At 37.6% G+C, this 16326-nt stretch overlaps 1 protein-coding gene across 2 annotated transcripts; it reads right to left on the reverse strand.

Annotated features, from left to right (window-relative positions):
- Window positions 1–2352: 2352 nt before the first annotated feature.
- Window positions 2353–16211, reverse strand: LOC112571518 (methyl-CpG-binding domain protein 4-like). Of its 2 annotated transcripts, none has more exons than XM_025250539.1 (9): window positions 16019–16211; window positions 14091–14185; window positions 13661–13804; window positions 13334–13444; window positions 11409–12649; window positions 9715–9885; window positions 7038–7187; window positions 6598–6701; window positions 2353–6291 (listed from the first exon to the last, which is right to left on the reverse strand). In XM_025250539.1, the coding sequence occupies exons 2-9, from the start codon at window positions 14156–14158 to the stop codon at window positions 6214–6216; spliced, it is 2067 nt and encodes a 688-aa protein (XP_025106324.1). In that variant the 5' UTR covers window positions 14159–14185; window positions 16019–16211; the 3' UTR covers window positions 2353–6213. The 2 variants fall into 2 exon arrangements, with proteins under 2 accessions (XP_025106324.1, XP_025106323.1); XM_025250538.1 differs by having other exon boundaries at window positions 13661–13807; window positions 16019–16205.
- Between the last annotated feature and the right edge of the window lie 115 nt (window positions 16212–16326).

Here is a 16326-nt window from a genome sequence, read left to right on the forward strand (position 1 = left end):
GAGTGAGAGGTCGTCCATAACGGGTGGAGGGTAACATTGCAGAGTGAGAATAGGCGAATGTGACCACTACAGTCCTCCCCTCTACCAACTGAGCTATCACGGGAGCATAACGTGTTTTCTAACGACCGTAACATGAACATATCTTCATTCCAAATTTTGTGAAAAGTATCTATTCCTGTTTCAGGTGTAGCTATCTCATCCTAAGACATCGACTGTTGAACCATGAAGTGTGCACAGTGCATGTTACCCTATTGAGATGATCGAGTTCAGGTGATCTACAATTTTTCACGTGTTGTGGTTTGTGTGCGCGCGAGAGAGAGCGAGCACGTGGATGTCTGAGGTATAAAAATAATTACAAGACATACAGCTGTAAATATGCAAAATTAAAACAAAAATTAAGTAAAATACTTACGTAAAAAAGCTTCAAATAAAGAATCGTTGGCTGCTGTTGTTCTTGCAAGCAATCGCCCGAGTAGAACTGTTTGGTCAACGCCGCGCATGCGTAGTGGTATTCAAGGGTTTGACGTAGGGTGAGACTGTGGCCCCACGTAATACATAGTCACGTGATGTGTATGTGTAACATGTACAACGCGGTGTGTGTAGCACATGTTCAGCTTATGACCTCAGCTGTACATCCCAGGGCAACGAGGTTCGGGGACAACCGAAAAATATTTGATTTAAAAAAGGCTGATTTACAACTTAAGATAAAATAACCAAAGATAAGGATTGAAAAAAATGTAACATTTACTTAATGGCAAGACAAAAATAAAACATTCTAAAAATAGAGTTAAAATGAGATATAGCAAATTATAGCTTGTTAATTGTTAATAAGAAGATGACAAAGTATATTTTACGTAAGGTAAGAAACGCTTTGGAAAGAATTAGGATAAGGTACAACTTTATTTATCCCGGAGGTTAATTAGGGGCAGCTGGATATGGAAACACAAAACAATACCACAGCATATTCATATCCGCCAAACATACATTCGTACATAGGAGCGACATTCATTTGCAAACCGCAAATCCTCCCCCTTCCCCCGATTTTCAATGTCTGTTGCGTATTGTGACCTATAACCCCAACGATAGACACTGATCCGAGATTGGGGATGCGGTATTGGTATGGCGGGGAACACAGTAAATTGCCGGTGGACAGCACGTAACAGCCCGCGGCGATGTCACAGGTAGGGATCTCAGGGTCCTCCCGTGGTGGCTGGGAGTGCGATGATGGAGTCAAGGGATAGGACTGTGTGGCACAGCTAGAACTGTAAAAGCCGCTCCTCGTCACTACCGGTTTAGTTGAGCTGCGAACCTCAGAGTGGAACCACGTTCCCTACCCAAAGTACCAACTACGGGTTTCGTTTGAAGTTTGCACGCCCTACAATGGCTACATATTCCTAACAGACATGGATGATACATCCGCTCAGATGTTTCTTGCGAAAGAGGACAGGTTGTCTGAAAGCTTTGGTCTATCGTGGTCTATAGCAAGACGTCACTTTATAACCCTTATTTTCTGTAATTACAAAGCTGTCAGATTGTTTGATGTTCCCTTTCTTTTTTTCCAGTCCTGTCAGTACGAAATATCACCCCAGGACCGAGCTGAAAAGTACTGCGAAAGGAAGAAGTTAAATTAGCCAAAAATGGACTAGGTTAATGTGTGTGTGTAAACCGGTTTCATTTATCTGGTATTTGTTTTTAGATAATAAAGCATTTCACTGTTTTATATTGCCAGGTAGTATTTTCGTGCATGAAACTGATAATGCATTCATGGAGAAGTGAGGTGGTCGATAATACTGGCATCAGTGGGTGTGGATTAGCAATAAATAATATGTATAAAATGTCATGAAGACCTTCCCGTTCTAGTCGAAAGTTGTCATTTCACATGAACGTACAGATTTTTTAATACAAATTTCCCAAATTCACTTAATATGCAAACTGATATTTTTCAACGATGTAGTTTTTAAAATTTTATTTAATGTTCTTCTAAATGTATACACAAATTTGTTAGATAATAAAACCTCTATTATTTTATAAAACTGTTTACTGATGGAAGACCATGTCTGAGGTAAACAAATCTTTTGCCTGATCATACATATACAGTTTTCATTAGCTGCAATAATTAACTGTTTTAATAAAATTCTCATATGGTCATTTGCATATCTGGAGGGCATTATTGACAAAGATGTTTCAAGGTGAAATTTAGAACTAGAATAGGATCTGTGCCCACGATGTCAAAGAATGCCAGCATTGTAATTTTTCTTCCCTCAATAGTGATGCATCCTTTTTCTATTTTGGTCAGAAAGATAAACAAGCTCTCTTCCTCTCACTCACATACAAAACAACAGCAAACAGAAAGACAGGAAAGTATCCAACTTTATAGTCCTTCTCAGTGAGCTGCCTCTATTATCACAAATTCTCTTTTGCAAAAACCAAAGACAACCTACTCAGCATACATGTGCGTTCATGATTGCACATGCATGTACACAGACTTCAGCAGTTTACAAGCATGAGCAACAACTTTCAGTGCCTGACAAGTGACGAACTTGTGGGTTACAGTAACAGTAAAAAATGTGAAACATGCAGACATATGTTCAGACAACAAAATCAACACTAACAGTAGGTTAGTACACACACAAAAATTCAGACAATATGTACATATTCCAAGTAGTGCAATCACAAAATCAGTGTGCTACTTTTAATTACACGTTTGATGATTCTAGACTAATAGTTATTTGTATTATCAAAGAAAGGTGAGAAAGAAACCACCCTTCCATCGGGACCCCAATCTTAAAAAGAAAGCCAACTCCCCCCACCCCCCAAAGTAGCTGTTTTCTATTTCAGATGGGAATTTGTAATCCTGAACATTATAAAAGCTTCTGACGAATTTAAGTTCCTTATATTAAGTCATAAAGTTCCAGCAACAATAAAAAAATTTATTTTGAAAAAATTAAGTCTATTTCTATAGAACAGGAATTTATACAGCAACATTTCCTAGCAACAGTGAAAACATAAAGACTTGTTGCTTAAGGCCTGTTGCACTGACTTTCCAATGAATACAGAGGGCCCAAATAATAAATGTTATGTTCAAACTACAAACAGCTCCTCACCTGTGTGCTACCAAAGACCCTGTTTTACAATCCCAAATTTAAGCAAGAAAAAAAAAAACCAAAAACCAAAATACACAAAGCTGGGAAGTTTATAACAATGCTATCTTAATATATATTCTGCAAGGTGGTGGGAGAAACACAAACAGCAGAGAGATCAAGATTAGAAACTCTGTACTCGTGTCATAAAAATTCTCACCAATTTGTTAAAAAACAACAACAAAAAAAAAAAACCCAAAAAAACATGAATCAGAAATGTGAATGTCTGACATTACAAAAATGCACACAAGTCTGCCAAAGATAGGAAATTTACTACTAAGTGAAATAATTTTTCATGAAACAGTGTGAAAAGCTGGCATTTCAGTGTTGTATATGTATAGAAAGAAAGCTCATATGTGTGCATCATAAGCATTGTGAGGAAAAAAAAGTTTCAGAAACATCAATAGTTGATGGCCAAAATTGACCCCTGTAAGACCCAGGAAAATTATTAGAGTATATTTAAACAGGCAGAAATAAGAACAGAAGGGACTTAAGCAAATAAATCTGAAGAAAAGAGGACTATAAAATCATTTTCATTCCCAAAATAAGTAAGGAACTGATAGAAAAAGTACTTCTGCTTTAAAATTAAATAAAAATGATTATACAGCACAGCATCCTAGTGCATATAACACTATCTAGTCTGAATATATCGTGGAAAGTAGACATTAAACATGTTATAACAATCAAGGTTGGGCAACTTCATAAAAATTAAGCAAACACATTAAATTTTAATTTAAAAATAATGCAAATCCTGCATACTCTGTCTACTTTTTAGCTAGTATGTTGGATCCTGTAAGCCTCTGTGGGATGTTTATGGGAAGAAACACTCCATTTTTAGCATGGCATGGTAAGTGTTTGTCCAGTGTGATGAAACCACTTTAACACTCGAGCTGTCTTTGGCCTCATGCAGAACAGAACTTAATCCTCAAATCACAATAAATAAGATTCATAGCACACAACACTCTTATAATGTATCTTGCTGTTCCAGCACTTCCTACTGTACTCAAGTAGATAGTTCATTAGTACAATTTTTTTTTTAAATAACTGCAAGTCCAGATGTTCACTGGCTGCAAAAGCTTTGGCTGTAATGAATGCCAGTATCAGTACACCAAGATCAAGTTGGAACCCTCCAGGGAAGAGGAGAGTTGGGAGATCGAAGCTGACTTGGAAAAGAACAGTAGAGAGCAAGGCAAAGGACATCAGAAACACCTGGCCCCAACTGAAGGGCGCTGCCCAAAACTGGGTCTGCTGGCGAGTATTGTTGCGCCCCTAAACTCCTCAAAGGAGCAACAAGGAATAAATTAACTAAACTAAGATCAAGTTAAGTCTTGCCCCATGTTTACACAGAAACATTATGCATTACTTTTGCAAGGTCAGCTTTCAGCACAAAACCCCTCCTTTAATATACTTAAACCTAATCTTGTTCAAATTTATTCTGAAATGGACAATAGGAGGAACAAACCAATAATGCAGTAAATGCAAACATGGGACATGCACACAGAGACATACATTCTCGCATCATCCACACACAAGTACACTACTTCTGTAAATTCAATCAATGCACATTGAATTCTTCCTGGGAATTCTACATTTGGTAATACACTGTCACATTTTGCAAACAATTACATATTTTTATCACACCCTTTGCAAAAAAAAAAAATGAATGAAGAAATATTTTAGGATAGGCAAATCTTAAAACAGCTTCATCTCATCCTGGTTCACACAGAAAACCACGACATTTTGAAATTAATTTGAATATCTTTATATATATATACACACACACACATGTAAAATGTGAGATGCCGATGGGTAAAGTGTTTCAATGAACAGTTTTTACAATGACATATAACTGTATTATTATAGTTGAAGCAAAAGCAAAACATACCAGTTAAGTTAAAAATTACACAGTAAAAAAGACTACATACAACACGAACTGAAGTGGTTTAATGGGTTTACAGCAAATAGAAGCTGCAGCCTATTTCTTGCCTTCTGTATCTCTTTACCTTCCCTAGTAAATCTGATATCCATCCCTGTTGCATGGAAAGAGATGACTGTAGTGACTTGCCAGACTGTGTCTTTAACATGTGACCAAGTCAAGCACACTAACTGCAAAGCCACGAAATCTTTATAAATCTTGTTAAGATGGGCACAAATATGCTGGTGATGAATAGTAAAAGTATGCAAGCAACCTGATTTCATTGACAACTTTCACAAGTTTATGGCTTTAGGCAAAAATTTTAGCCCTGAATGCACGAGTGACTTTAAAAATAATCACTGCATTGTTTTTTCAATGAAGTAAATAGACCACATTGGAATCCAAAATACGGATCACATACCACTCAATATACACTTTTAAAAGGACCATGTGTCTTTAGAAATAATCCACAAAAATTCTGATTTCTTTTATGATTAGACAAGGTAAAAGTTCACGGGAAGAAAATCTAAAAGCCAAAATACTATTTCTCAAAAATAAAACCAACAACCAAAAACAATTTTATCTTTCAGTCATTTAGTCTAAAAGCTTTAAATCATGAATGCTTTGAATAACTTGCATTTATGCTTGAGATCAGTATAAAATCCTCTGTAATTAAATTTAAGTTTCACTTAAGCTTGAAGACCTATTTTCAACTGAAACCAGTCTATTAAATGCACATTGTTTCTTTAGCACCACAAACTTAGCATATTTAAAATTTTTGGTCACAAGATGCAAAAATAATGTGTTCAACTTTTGTTATCAAAACAGCAAGTTATCAAATCTTTTTTAATAACTGTCAAACCATTGTGACATTGCTTAAAAAAAAAAAAACCCACCTCAAATCAACTATTTCTTTCACTAAATATTAAAGTCCCATTGGGCAGTTGCTGTAGGGGCAAAGAACCGTAAGTAGTTCACCCCTTCTAAGGTGCAGCACGTGGAAGAAAATGCCCAGCCTGTCCTCCTACCACCATCAGCCTTTCCCTAAAGACAGTTCACCCAAGGCTCGAGGAAAGTCATGTTTTTCCATCACTGACCCTTGATTATGACCCTTTTTCCAAAGGAGTGCATTACAAAAGCACTTCCATAAGTCCATATTCAGTCCAAGGAAAGAAGCTGGTGATTATCCCAAAGCCATCTATGATAATTATTCAGCTTGTGGTCATCTGGTTCTACCTGGAATAAATTAAGAAACACATGAACTGGGAAGGCAAGAGATAATACCAAGTTTATGTCATCATCAAGGCTGCACAGACTTCAAAATCCATCTTTCACTCCTTCCTCAACACATCGTGCTTGAGCTTCTTTAAAAAATAAAAAACAAACAAACCTCAAAGGCAGAAAGAGAAAGAAGCAAGTAGAAGCTCAATGACTCTTTTATAACAGAGAAAGTTGTCGGTTAATTGGCAACATTTTAATCTGCTGTTAGGAAATGAAAATGGGGAAAAAAAAAAAAAAATCAAAGCATTCAAACAAACATACCTGCTTCCATTCATTGACACAGAAGATTCGGTAAGAATCATTTCCATATTTTCCAATTCCATGTAATTCAATTGGGTATTTCCAGTTTTTGGAGAGGTATTCATCTGGAATTTTTTTTTCAAAAACTAGCATGATCAAAACTGTACAAAGAATGTTAAGACTCATTCACTTGTTAGCCATCTCTGTACTGTGCTTGTTTTAGAATTACTATTAAACCAAATATCTGCACTGGAATATAAATATTTACATTTACTGAGTATTAAAGATCATTTTTAAATAATTTAAATTATTCAACGATTCATCACAAAAATGATACTGCAGCAAATTTTACCCTTGGTTTAAGTCATGGCCAAAGGTCACAGAAAAGACATATTCTGAATCCAGAAAAAAACTATCATGCTACAAAGCAGCACTATTTTTCCTAAATATGATAATCTCACCTGAAAAACGGATGAGAATACTTGCGCGCTTTTCATGCAAACCAAGTGGCTGCAACATGCGAGCTACTACACTCTCGTCAGCCTGCCTTGCCTCCTCTGGTGATGGCCAGCGATTCAAAAATTTCCAGAGTAAAGGAATAGCTGATTCAGCTGAAACATGTTTTTGTTCAATTATAATTACATCTAAATTATTCTAAAAGATGTAGTAGCTACACAAGACAGATACAGCATTCACAAACTTTACCTTTGCCAGTATCTAACATGACAGTAAATACACAGAGTACAGTATTTGCTCAAATATAGTAACCAGGAAATAAATACTGTGACCGTGATCATGTACAAACATTTTTACACATCTACACCTTTTAAGTGCTATAACTAAGGTAATAACAAAAAGAATTCAACTATAGTGGAATTTTTAAAAAGGGCTGAGGAGAAGACAACTGTTTTTGAATCTTCAGCAAGATCTCCAAATCATTCTTAATTTTACACAAGAGCTAAGTTAGTTTTTGTTTATTCCTTGTTACTCCTCGAGTAGCAAAGGGCTGCAACAACATTTTGCCAACAGACCCGGTTTGGGCAGCCACCCTCAGTTGGGCCCATGTGGTTTCAACGTCCCTTGCCTTGCTCTCTACTGTTCTTTTTCAAGTCTTCTTTGGTCTCCCAACTCTTCTCTTCACCTGAGGATTCCAGTCACGTGCCTGCTTGGCAATGGTGTCAGCTGGTTTGCGGCAGGGTGTGTCCTATCCACCTCCATTTGCGCCTTTTTATGTCTTGGCTAGTGGCATTCTGGTCAGTTCTTTTCCACAGAGTGCTGTTGGACATCTTTTCAGGCCATCTTATTCCCAGAATATGGCGTAGGCATCAGTTGGTAAAGGTCTGGAGCTTGTTGTTGATGGTGTTTGTCACCCTCCAGGTTTCAGAACCATATAGTAGGATAGCTTTCACGTTGGCATTGAAGACGTGGGTCTTACTGCGGAACGATAATGCTCAGGAGTTCCAGATGGGATGTAGGCTGTTAAAAGCATGCCTGGCCTTTTTGAAGTGGCTTATGATGTTATCGCCTGATCCACCATCCTTCTTGAAAATGCTCCCCAAATACAGAAAGCAATCTGTTTCCAGGATGCTCTCCTTGAAGTTGGATTGGAAGTTCCTGCTTGTTGTTGATTCTTATCACTTCAGTATTCTTCCTGTTGACCTTTAAGCCACTCTTCTCTGCTTCCTCTGCTAGCTTGCTCAGTTTAGTTCGTGTATGTTGCTGCCAATAAGATAGAAGACTAATGTTATCTGCAAAGTCCAGGTCCTCTAGCTGTTTGGTGAATGTCCACTGGATACTGGTGTTGTTATCTTGGGTTGTCTTGTGCATAATCCAGTCCACGACTATCAGAAAGATTGTTTGTGATAATATGCAACTCTGTCTTACGCCAGTCTTTATTAAGAAAAGCTCAGTGAGTTTGGCGTTGTAGATAACTTGGCAAGACAAGTCTTCATACAACCCTGGATAATGTTTATCAGCTTAGATGGAATGCCACAGTGGATCATCAGCCTCCATATGACTTCACAGTCAACACTGTCAAATGCCTTTTCAAAATCCAAAAAAGTTACATAGGGGGAGATTGCCATTCAACAGACTACTCAATGGTGATAAGGAGGGTGGCAATGTGGTCAATGCATGACCTATCCTGGCGAAACCCTGCTTGTTCTGGTCTCAGTATCTTGTCTGGTGCCTTCTTCAGTCTCTCTAGTATTACCCTTGTCAAGACTTTCCTGGGGATGGACAACAGCATGATCCCCCGATGACTGTTGCATTAGGAGAGGTCTCCTTTCTTTGGTAACTTGACCAGGTGGCCAAGATTTCAGTCTGTTCTTGAGGTATTGAGTACTGAACTTGTGGTGTGGTCTGCCTGCAGGATCAATGAAGGACTTCAGCTTAATCTTAAAGACTGCTACTAGGCGCTGGTGGTCTGAAGCAGCATCTGCACCTCCTCTCACTCCGACATCTTGGAGACTCCTCCACTTTCGAGTAACTGTTATATGGTCAATCTGGTTTTCCATCTGGCCATTAGGGGAAGTCCAAGTTGTCTTGTGTATATTTTTGTGTTGGAACACAGTGTCACCTTTGACATGGTCATTGAAAGTGCAGAAGTCTGTGAAGATTGCAGGTGCCTACACCATGACTTCCCATGATGAGTTACCTCTTGGTGTTATCATCTCCCACTACAGCATTTAGGTCTTCCATAATGATCTTCAGATCTCTTCTTGGCATGCGGTCAACAAGAGACTGCAAGGAATGTTGGTGCATAGCACTGGATGATGGTGATCTTCCTTCCTTTAGCTTTAAATCTTGCTGTCATGAGCCGTGGTGAGACTGGTTCCCAGGCCATCAGTGCCTTTGTTGACATCAGCAGTGTTACTCCCTGGGTATGATCGTGGTGCAGGTCTTTGTGGCAAGAGTAAATAATGGTTTCTCGAGATATTAGTCTGATCTGGCCACTTGGTTTTTTAAAAAAATTTTACACAAGAACATCTGTCTTTTTTAGTTCTACATAAAATAAGACAAACATATGCATCCCCTCCTTACCTACCCTAAACACACACACACAGGTTTAAGCAACAGCGCAAAAACTAAGGGTATAAAATAGGAATATAAACTGCAATGTACAAGCTGACTGCCCACCTTTTGTCTTGTTGAGGAAAATAGTTGCTACCAGCAACTTCCAGGGGTCATGGAACAAACTCTCTTGGATAAGATTGAATGGTGAGCGAGGAGGTGTCCACTTCTCTTCACGACGAAGCTGAGGGCGAGGCAGTTTTGGAGGAGCACCGTTTGTTTTAAAGTACTGGCTTCCTGCAAACGGTAAGAATATAAATTACCTCTCTCCATAGCTGCTACAGAGCTCAAATAAACATTTGCATCCACTGTTCATAGATTCTTGAAGAAATATCAAAACATTGTGAAATACTGATGTTTACCATCACTGCCAGACAAATAGCATATTGATATATTGGAGCATTGGGCTTCCCTCCACATGGGGAAACGCATTCTATAAATTCAATTGCCACAAATGAAAAACTCCTCAGACTGAATCCGGTGGTACTGGAAGTAGAATTAGTACAGACCTTAACACACAAAATGAAGCAAGTACCTGGCTCAAGGGTTGTGATTAATAATATGCTAAATTGGTCACTCTAGTGATACACTTGGATCTTTCAATATCTGTAATAAGCTACTATATATATTTTCATTATAGTATAATTGGTACTGCGCTGATCCTTTGCATGTGAGTGCTGGACATGAATGCGACATGTTATATAGGTGGATTAAATAAGGGGATCAATAAAACCAGCTCATTGTGGGTCAAAGTCTTGAGCTGGAAGATGCAATCTAGAAGCAGAGACTGGTCACCAAGGTCATGCGCATTATTTTTCAAATTAATCCTGCACTCCATCCTCCCGCATTTGAGGAGCATGGTGGTCTGGTGTGCAATGGTTTGTGCCTGTCACCAATACAGTGAAGGTTGGCTGTACTGGTTCAGCTCTCATCTCGGGCACTATGTTCTTTCTCTGCATGTGACATCTGTTTACAGGACTGGCTGCCTTGCCATGATATAATCTTAGTCACTGGCTCCATGTTAAACACTAATCCCCCACCCACCTCCCAGCATTTGAAGAGAAGTCAGCTGCAGATTTATCTCCCTTAAGTGCAGGCCTGAGATTTTAGCTCTTTCATTTCAAGCAGCTGTCAAACCTCTCAACTTAAGAGGTTAATCTATGAATTTTTGCTGCTAGGTTAAATAGTGAGAGATGAATGTATTTCAGTGTGGACTGCATGGAGAGGTGTTATTAATACTGTATTACTATAAGGGTGACTTCTGGTGGTGCTTAATTTCTTAATTTCCACAGGAATAAATGATGTATTGTCATTGGTACAAACTATGTAACAAATTAGGTCAGCTTATTTTCATTGTGAAAGAGGATGGAAACATAGTGACAATCATGAATGATCCATGAGCTAACCCCCAACACTAATGTAACTAAATTCTTTTACAATCCACAACTTAAAACAGAAATGCTTTATAATGTTCATAACCAACTTAAAGTCTCACGTGTTGCCCTTTAAACGATATAATTCTATGTATTCTTTCTAGACATCTACAACATATAGATAAAATGAATTCTAACACTCTTTCTCACAAAATGGCAACTACAATCAAGCTTGTAACTGCATTATTTTGCAAATAACTAACAAACATGTAAGAGTTAAAAACACTAAGCATTATCAAGTTGGAGAATGCACTTTTCACAATTAAAGATTCTACTTCCTAAATTAAATTTGGCCAAGGGTCACCTCAAGCACTAGCCTGTACTCACTCTGTGTGACAGGACTCTTGGCAGTCTTGCCTTGATAGGGTTGAGATGGTGATGCTTGAGCATTACATCTGCTGTGTAACTTTTTCTTGGGCGACAGATGCTTTCGCTTTTTGTCAGTTTCAGCTGAAGAACCTTGAATGGCGTTATCTTTACTGCTAGAGCTATCAGAGAGATGCATATCTTGCACTTTGATTGTCATATTTTGATTTTCATCTTCTTGTGATCCCATGGAAATATCTGAACGTAGGTCTTCTTCAGCTTCCAAGTCACTATCTCCCACTTTCAAGGATTTTCCTGGAGGACAGTCAGAGCCAGAAGCAGAAAGCGACCTTTTACGACTGACCAACCTTTTACCTTTAGTGTTAAGTGTCTTGGCAGTCTTTGCAACTGTAAGGGAAGCATTTATCTGATTGGAGGCTGCTTGGCTTTTCTCATCAACATTTAGAGAAACAAGAGGAAAACAACTGCCAACTGACTCATTTTCACTTTCAATCATAATGTCACTGGAAGAAGTAACATAAAAAGGTGGGACAGCAGAATGACTGCAATCATCCTTTCCTTCTTTTGTGATTTTATTGTTGGCTTCTTTTTCTCCATTCTCATCCTTCTCCTGGTCAGAATCAATGATGCCCTCTTCTTCCTCTGCAAGATACACTTCTTGACCCTTCTCAATGTCACTATCACACTGCTGGTTGTCTACCTCAGTGTTAGCCACAATGTTTTCACTGCCATCCTCAGTTTTGTGAATTTTTAGCTGTCCTCCTGGAGCTTTCTGAAATCGTGATAGCTTTTCAGGACTAGACTGGGAGGAAAAAGGAAGCTTGATGACAAGCTTCACCCCAGTGGTTTTCCCATCCTTCTTTGGTGAGGTGGACAGGATGACAGGATGCTTGCGTGGTCTGCCTCGCTTCTTCTTGGGGGTTGTACTATCTTCAGCCTTTGTCTCTGTTAAAACAACTGTTTTAGGTGCCTTTTTCTTGGAGGAACTGGACAGTTTAGGCTCCCTTTCTTTCACAAAAGCACTTTCTTCCTTCAAAGCTCTTTTTTTGGAACTGGGCGTTTTTTCACTTTTTTCCCCCACAGAAGTGTCATCTGATTGCTGTGGCCTGTTTTTTAAGGTGCTGCCAACATTTGGCAACTGACCAAATGACAAAGCAAACTCTTTGGCATCATAGGGGAGATTATTTTCTAGAAAGTATCGGCGAAGTCCAGCTATGGATCGAAACTTGATGTGATCAGGACTGTAAAAGAAAGAAATGCAAATACTAAGTGATTTGTAATACTGTGCTATTATCTTTGCACAAAAATATTTGAAGAAAAATAGTCATCATATAGTTAATATGAAGCCTGCCATTGTATGAAGCTAACAGGAAACATAAGCAGTTATTATGTCCCATGGCTACTATAGAAGTTTAATTAAGTAAGGCTGAAATAGTCAGGTTTATTTTTGATTCTACTCCAATGCAACAAACTCTTTGTAATTTGCATAACTGAATGAAACATTGGCGTTTTTTGAGGGGGAGGGGGATTTTTCAAACATCTCATTATTGGTGCCACACTTAAGGGCACACAGGCATTTAAATAACTTTCTATTCTGATTAAACTTCTGACATGTAAATGACAAAGTGACAATAATGTTGAAAGATAAGGTTGTGGCTACAGATTCTTCTTGTTCCTAATCACCCCCAGTGGAGCAAAGGGCTGCAAGTGGTCACAGATTACTGACAAATTTAAATTCTTCCTTTCAGTGTGATATAACAATAATTTCTTTGAATCCAAACATAAAAATACATACCTCAAAAATGTTATAACTCCTTCTTAATTTACAAAATGTAATTTTAACTTTTCAAACTTTAGGAGATACAAGTTGCAATAAATATATATTAACATGTTCTTTCTTAAAGCTACTAATATAAAGTACGCACCTGAAGTAATACACGTCAACTTTACCAGCAGATTTCCCTACTTTTCTTGTCACAAGCTGGCGACTCCATCCTTCTGGCAACTTTGGCCCCTTTTGTGGTTTAGGAGTACCTCTTTTTTAAAAAAGTGAAAACAGTAAACATAGCTTAATTCACTTATTCCAACAAAGAGCAACATTCAGGATTTTAAAAGTACAACTGATTTAATAACAAATAAGTTTTCACAACCGGACACTGATTTTCTAGGCACAAACTAAAACACTACAACAAAAGAAGTTTCTTGCAAAACAATGATAAATATGCTGCATTCTAAATAAGTAAAATACTGACTCATTGTGTTGAGGTGAGCTCAGCTGGTCAGACTGATCTGCAAACACCCTTTCTGCTGTACTGTTACTTGCGTTGTCCTCCGAGTCTGATGGTGGTGTTATGGTCAATACAGGGGTTGTTCCAGTTAACCTATTTTGTGGCGTGCTACTTAAAAACAAAAATCCAAGTAAAACTTCAGTGCAAGTAACTACTAATGTAAAATAATGATAACCCTATCAACAAACATCAACCAACAGTCCATAGAATGGACATAGGGACCTTTAGATGTCTTGCTCCCATCATTCATTGCGATATAATTATATTTCTGGTTATTTTGAAAAGCAGTAGCATATACTTAATAATGAAAATGATTTTATCTCGAACTCCAGTTTTCCATTTTGTTAAAAGATTGCAGAATGTACACCCCACACTTCCCAAAACAAAAACTTACTCCACAGGTTCAAAACTTGGAGCCTCATCCATAGCAGCTGCTGAGCTTAAATGAACCTCTGCATCCATTGTTAACAGATGCTTGAAAAAAAATCTCTGCAAATTAAATGGAAGTTCACATGAAGTAAAGCCAAAATAAATACAAAAACTAAATACAGTTAAAATACAACTTCCATTATCTTTAGTGAGTTTCATAATTCTTTTATTGACATAGTTTCTTTTCTCTAGGCTACAAAAGTATTTACTAATTTTTCTCCCTCTGCCAACCATTTTGCCTTTGCAAGAAACAGAAATGACAGGGTAACAGAATAAATGAAAGTTAGGCTTTTTTTTTACATCTACTCCTCGATCTAATGAAAGGGGGAAAAAAAAACTACTACAAAACTAAGGCATTAATCAAAGATGCAAGGGATTTTTTTCACTGTGACTTGCAAACCTAGTATGCGATTATAAAGTTTATATCATTTTGAATACCATATAATTTGCTACCATTATTGGCCGCCCATTTTACTCAACAAAAATGGGCGCTTGGCAATACACATTACTGTGGTGTTGGTGCATTACTGTAGTATGAGGTGCTTCAAGATAAATGAGTCCACAAACACCGACACCTCTGCATACAATAATAAAAAAGATAAGCCAAAAGAAGTCAAAATACAAGTTTCCAATAAAATGATAAAATCTTTAAAAGATTGTTTTTATTTGCCATTGTCAGATACATTCTTTGCACGAGTATTGCCAAGCAGCCATATCTATATCAATATTGTTTGAACAACGTATGGCTCTTTTGATACCATTTGATTTTAATAGCTATTTGTGTCCTTGGTGATTGATTCCTCTTTGGGCCAGGGACGATTTGACTAAGGCTGTGGGGAGAAAAGACAAGTTAAGTTTACTATATGGGTGTGTCTATGATAATTACTGCTAAGGGTGGTTTAATCCTTACAGCATGATGCACCACAATCATGGTTCTGCTTACGCAACCCAATGAAAGCTCTCCTGTTGGCTGACCTGGTTGAAAGCAACTAATCAGAAATTTTGTTTTTATTCTGAGGACTTCTTTGTACAGTTTTCGAGCCATTTTTAACCTCTTCAGAGCGATTTTGTGATGCAAAAAATATGATTGATGCATCAAGCGATTGCGCCGAAGAAGACTTAGTTGGTGACACCAGTGAAAATTAGTTGTTGACAATGACTCTGCCAGTGATTTTTAAGATATTTGTGCCAGTTTACTTGCTGCTAATTGATGCAGATAGGTTTTTGCTGATGTTGTTGATGAAGGCTTGTAGCCCATGTGAAATTGTCAATTGTTTTAGTACCTATTTATACTTGTATGCAGTGCTATAAAGGTTAAGAATGTAGTAATTGTATGAATGTGTGTGGGAAAGCGATTGAATGTTGTTTAGTTATTGCTTATGTGGCCTCTAACGAAGAAAAAATTCTCTGTTGCACTTAATTATTGTATTGAGTATATATTGTTGTCATTAATAACATAGAAACGATACAAATAACGTGCATCAATTTTCACTTATTCTAATGACGGAACGAAAAACCAACACCAAAATAATTAAAGATGTTTCTTTTTTAAACGGTGCACATCTTTGAAAGCAAGCTTCCACCCCAACCAACTCGAACCGATCGAAGCGCGTTTCACGCCTTTTGAACACAAACTTTCTGTCCACATTTTCTGTAAGATTGTTTAAAAGCTACAACGATTTCTTTAGTATCTCATTTACTGCTGCCGAATATATGAAAGCACTAAAATACTTAGTTAACAATCACAATATTTAATGGTTAAATATTGCAGTTGCGCCAAAGAGGACTCGTTGATCCTCTTTGGTCGCACTTTCGAGTACGCATAAAAACTCTTTACTCAGATTGATTATCAACTTATCTTGCATAAAGACTGGAAAGAGATAAAAGACTTACCCCTTTTTGATCAAAGCTTATCAATAAGCAGGATGATTTCCTGGGTTTAGGTAAACAGAACAAGAAGGAGGTGTTCACATACACTTTCTGAAATAGGCGCTAACAAATTCCGCCGCCATAATAACACTCCCGAAGTTACGCAAAGCCAGCGGATCGAAATGAAAAAGAGACAAAACAAAAATAAGGATACGAAAAATTTAGGGAAAGTTAATTTTTTTAAGAACTTATATTTTGTAAATGAAATTTTAAGAGATCAAAAACAGACTATAAATTATCAACGATTATACAGTTATTTATTCTTATGAATC

The sequence above is a fragment of the Pomacea canaliculata genome, linkage group LG9, assembly GCF_003073045.1.
Source record: "Pomacea canaliculata isolate SZHN2017 linkage group LG9, ASM307304v1, whole genome shotgun sequence".
NCBI classification, from domain to species: Eukaryota; Metazoa; Mollusca; class Gastropoda; order Architaenioglossa; family Ampullariidae; genus Pomacea; species Pomacea canaliculata.

What these genes read in the sequence shown, in the direction of transcription:
- LOC112571518 (XM_025250538.1), bottom strand. Translation starts at nt 14,158, where the DNA reads ATGGATGCAGAGGTTCATTTAAGCTCAGCAGCTGCTATGGATGAGGCT. An exon ending in CCAAGTTTTGAACCTGTGGA is followed by an intron (nt 13,808 to 14,090) that starts GTAAGTTTTTGT and finishes TTTGTTTTTAAG; the next exon opens with TAGCACGCCACAAAATAGGT. An exon ending in CAAGAGTCCTGTCACACAGA is followed by an intron (nt 9,886 to 11,408) that starts GTGAGTACAGGC and finishes TACCGTTTGCAG; the next exon opens with GAAGCCAGTACTTTAAAACA.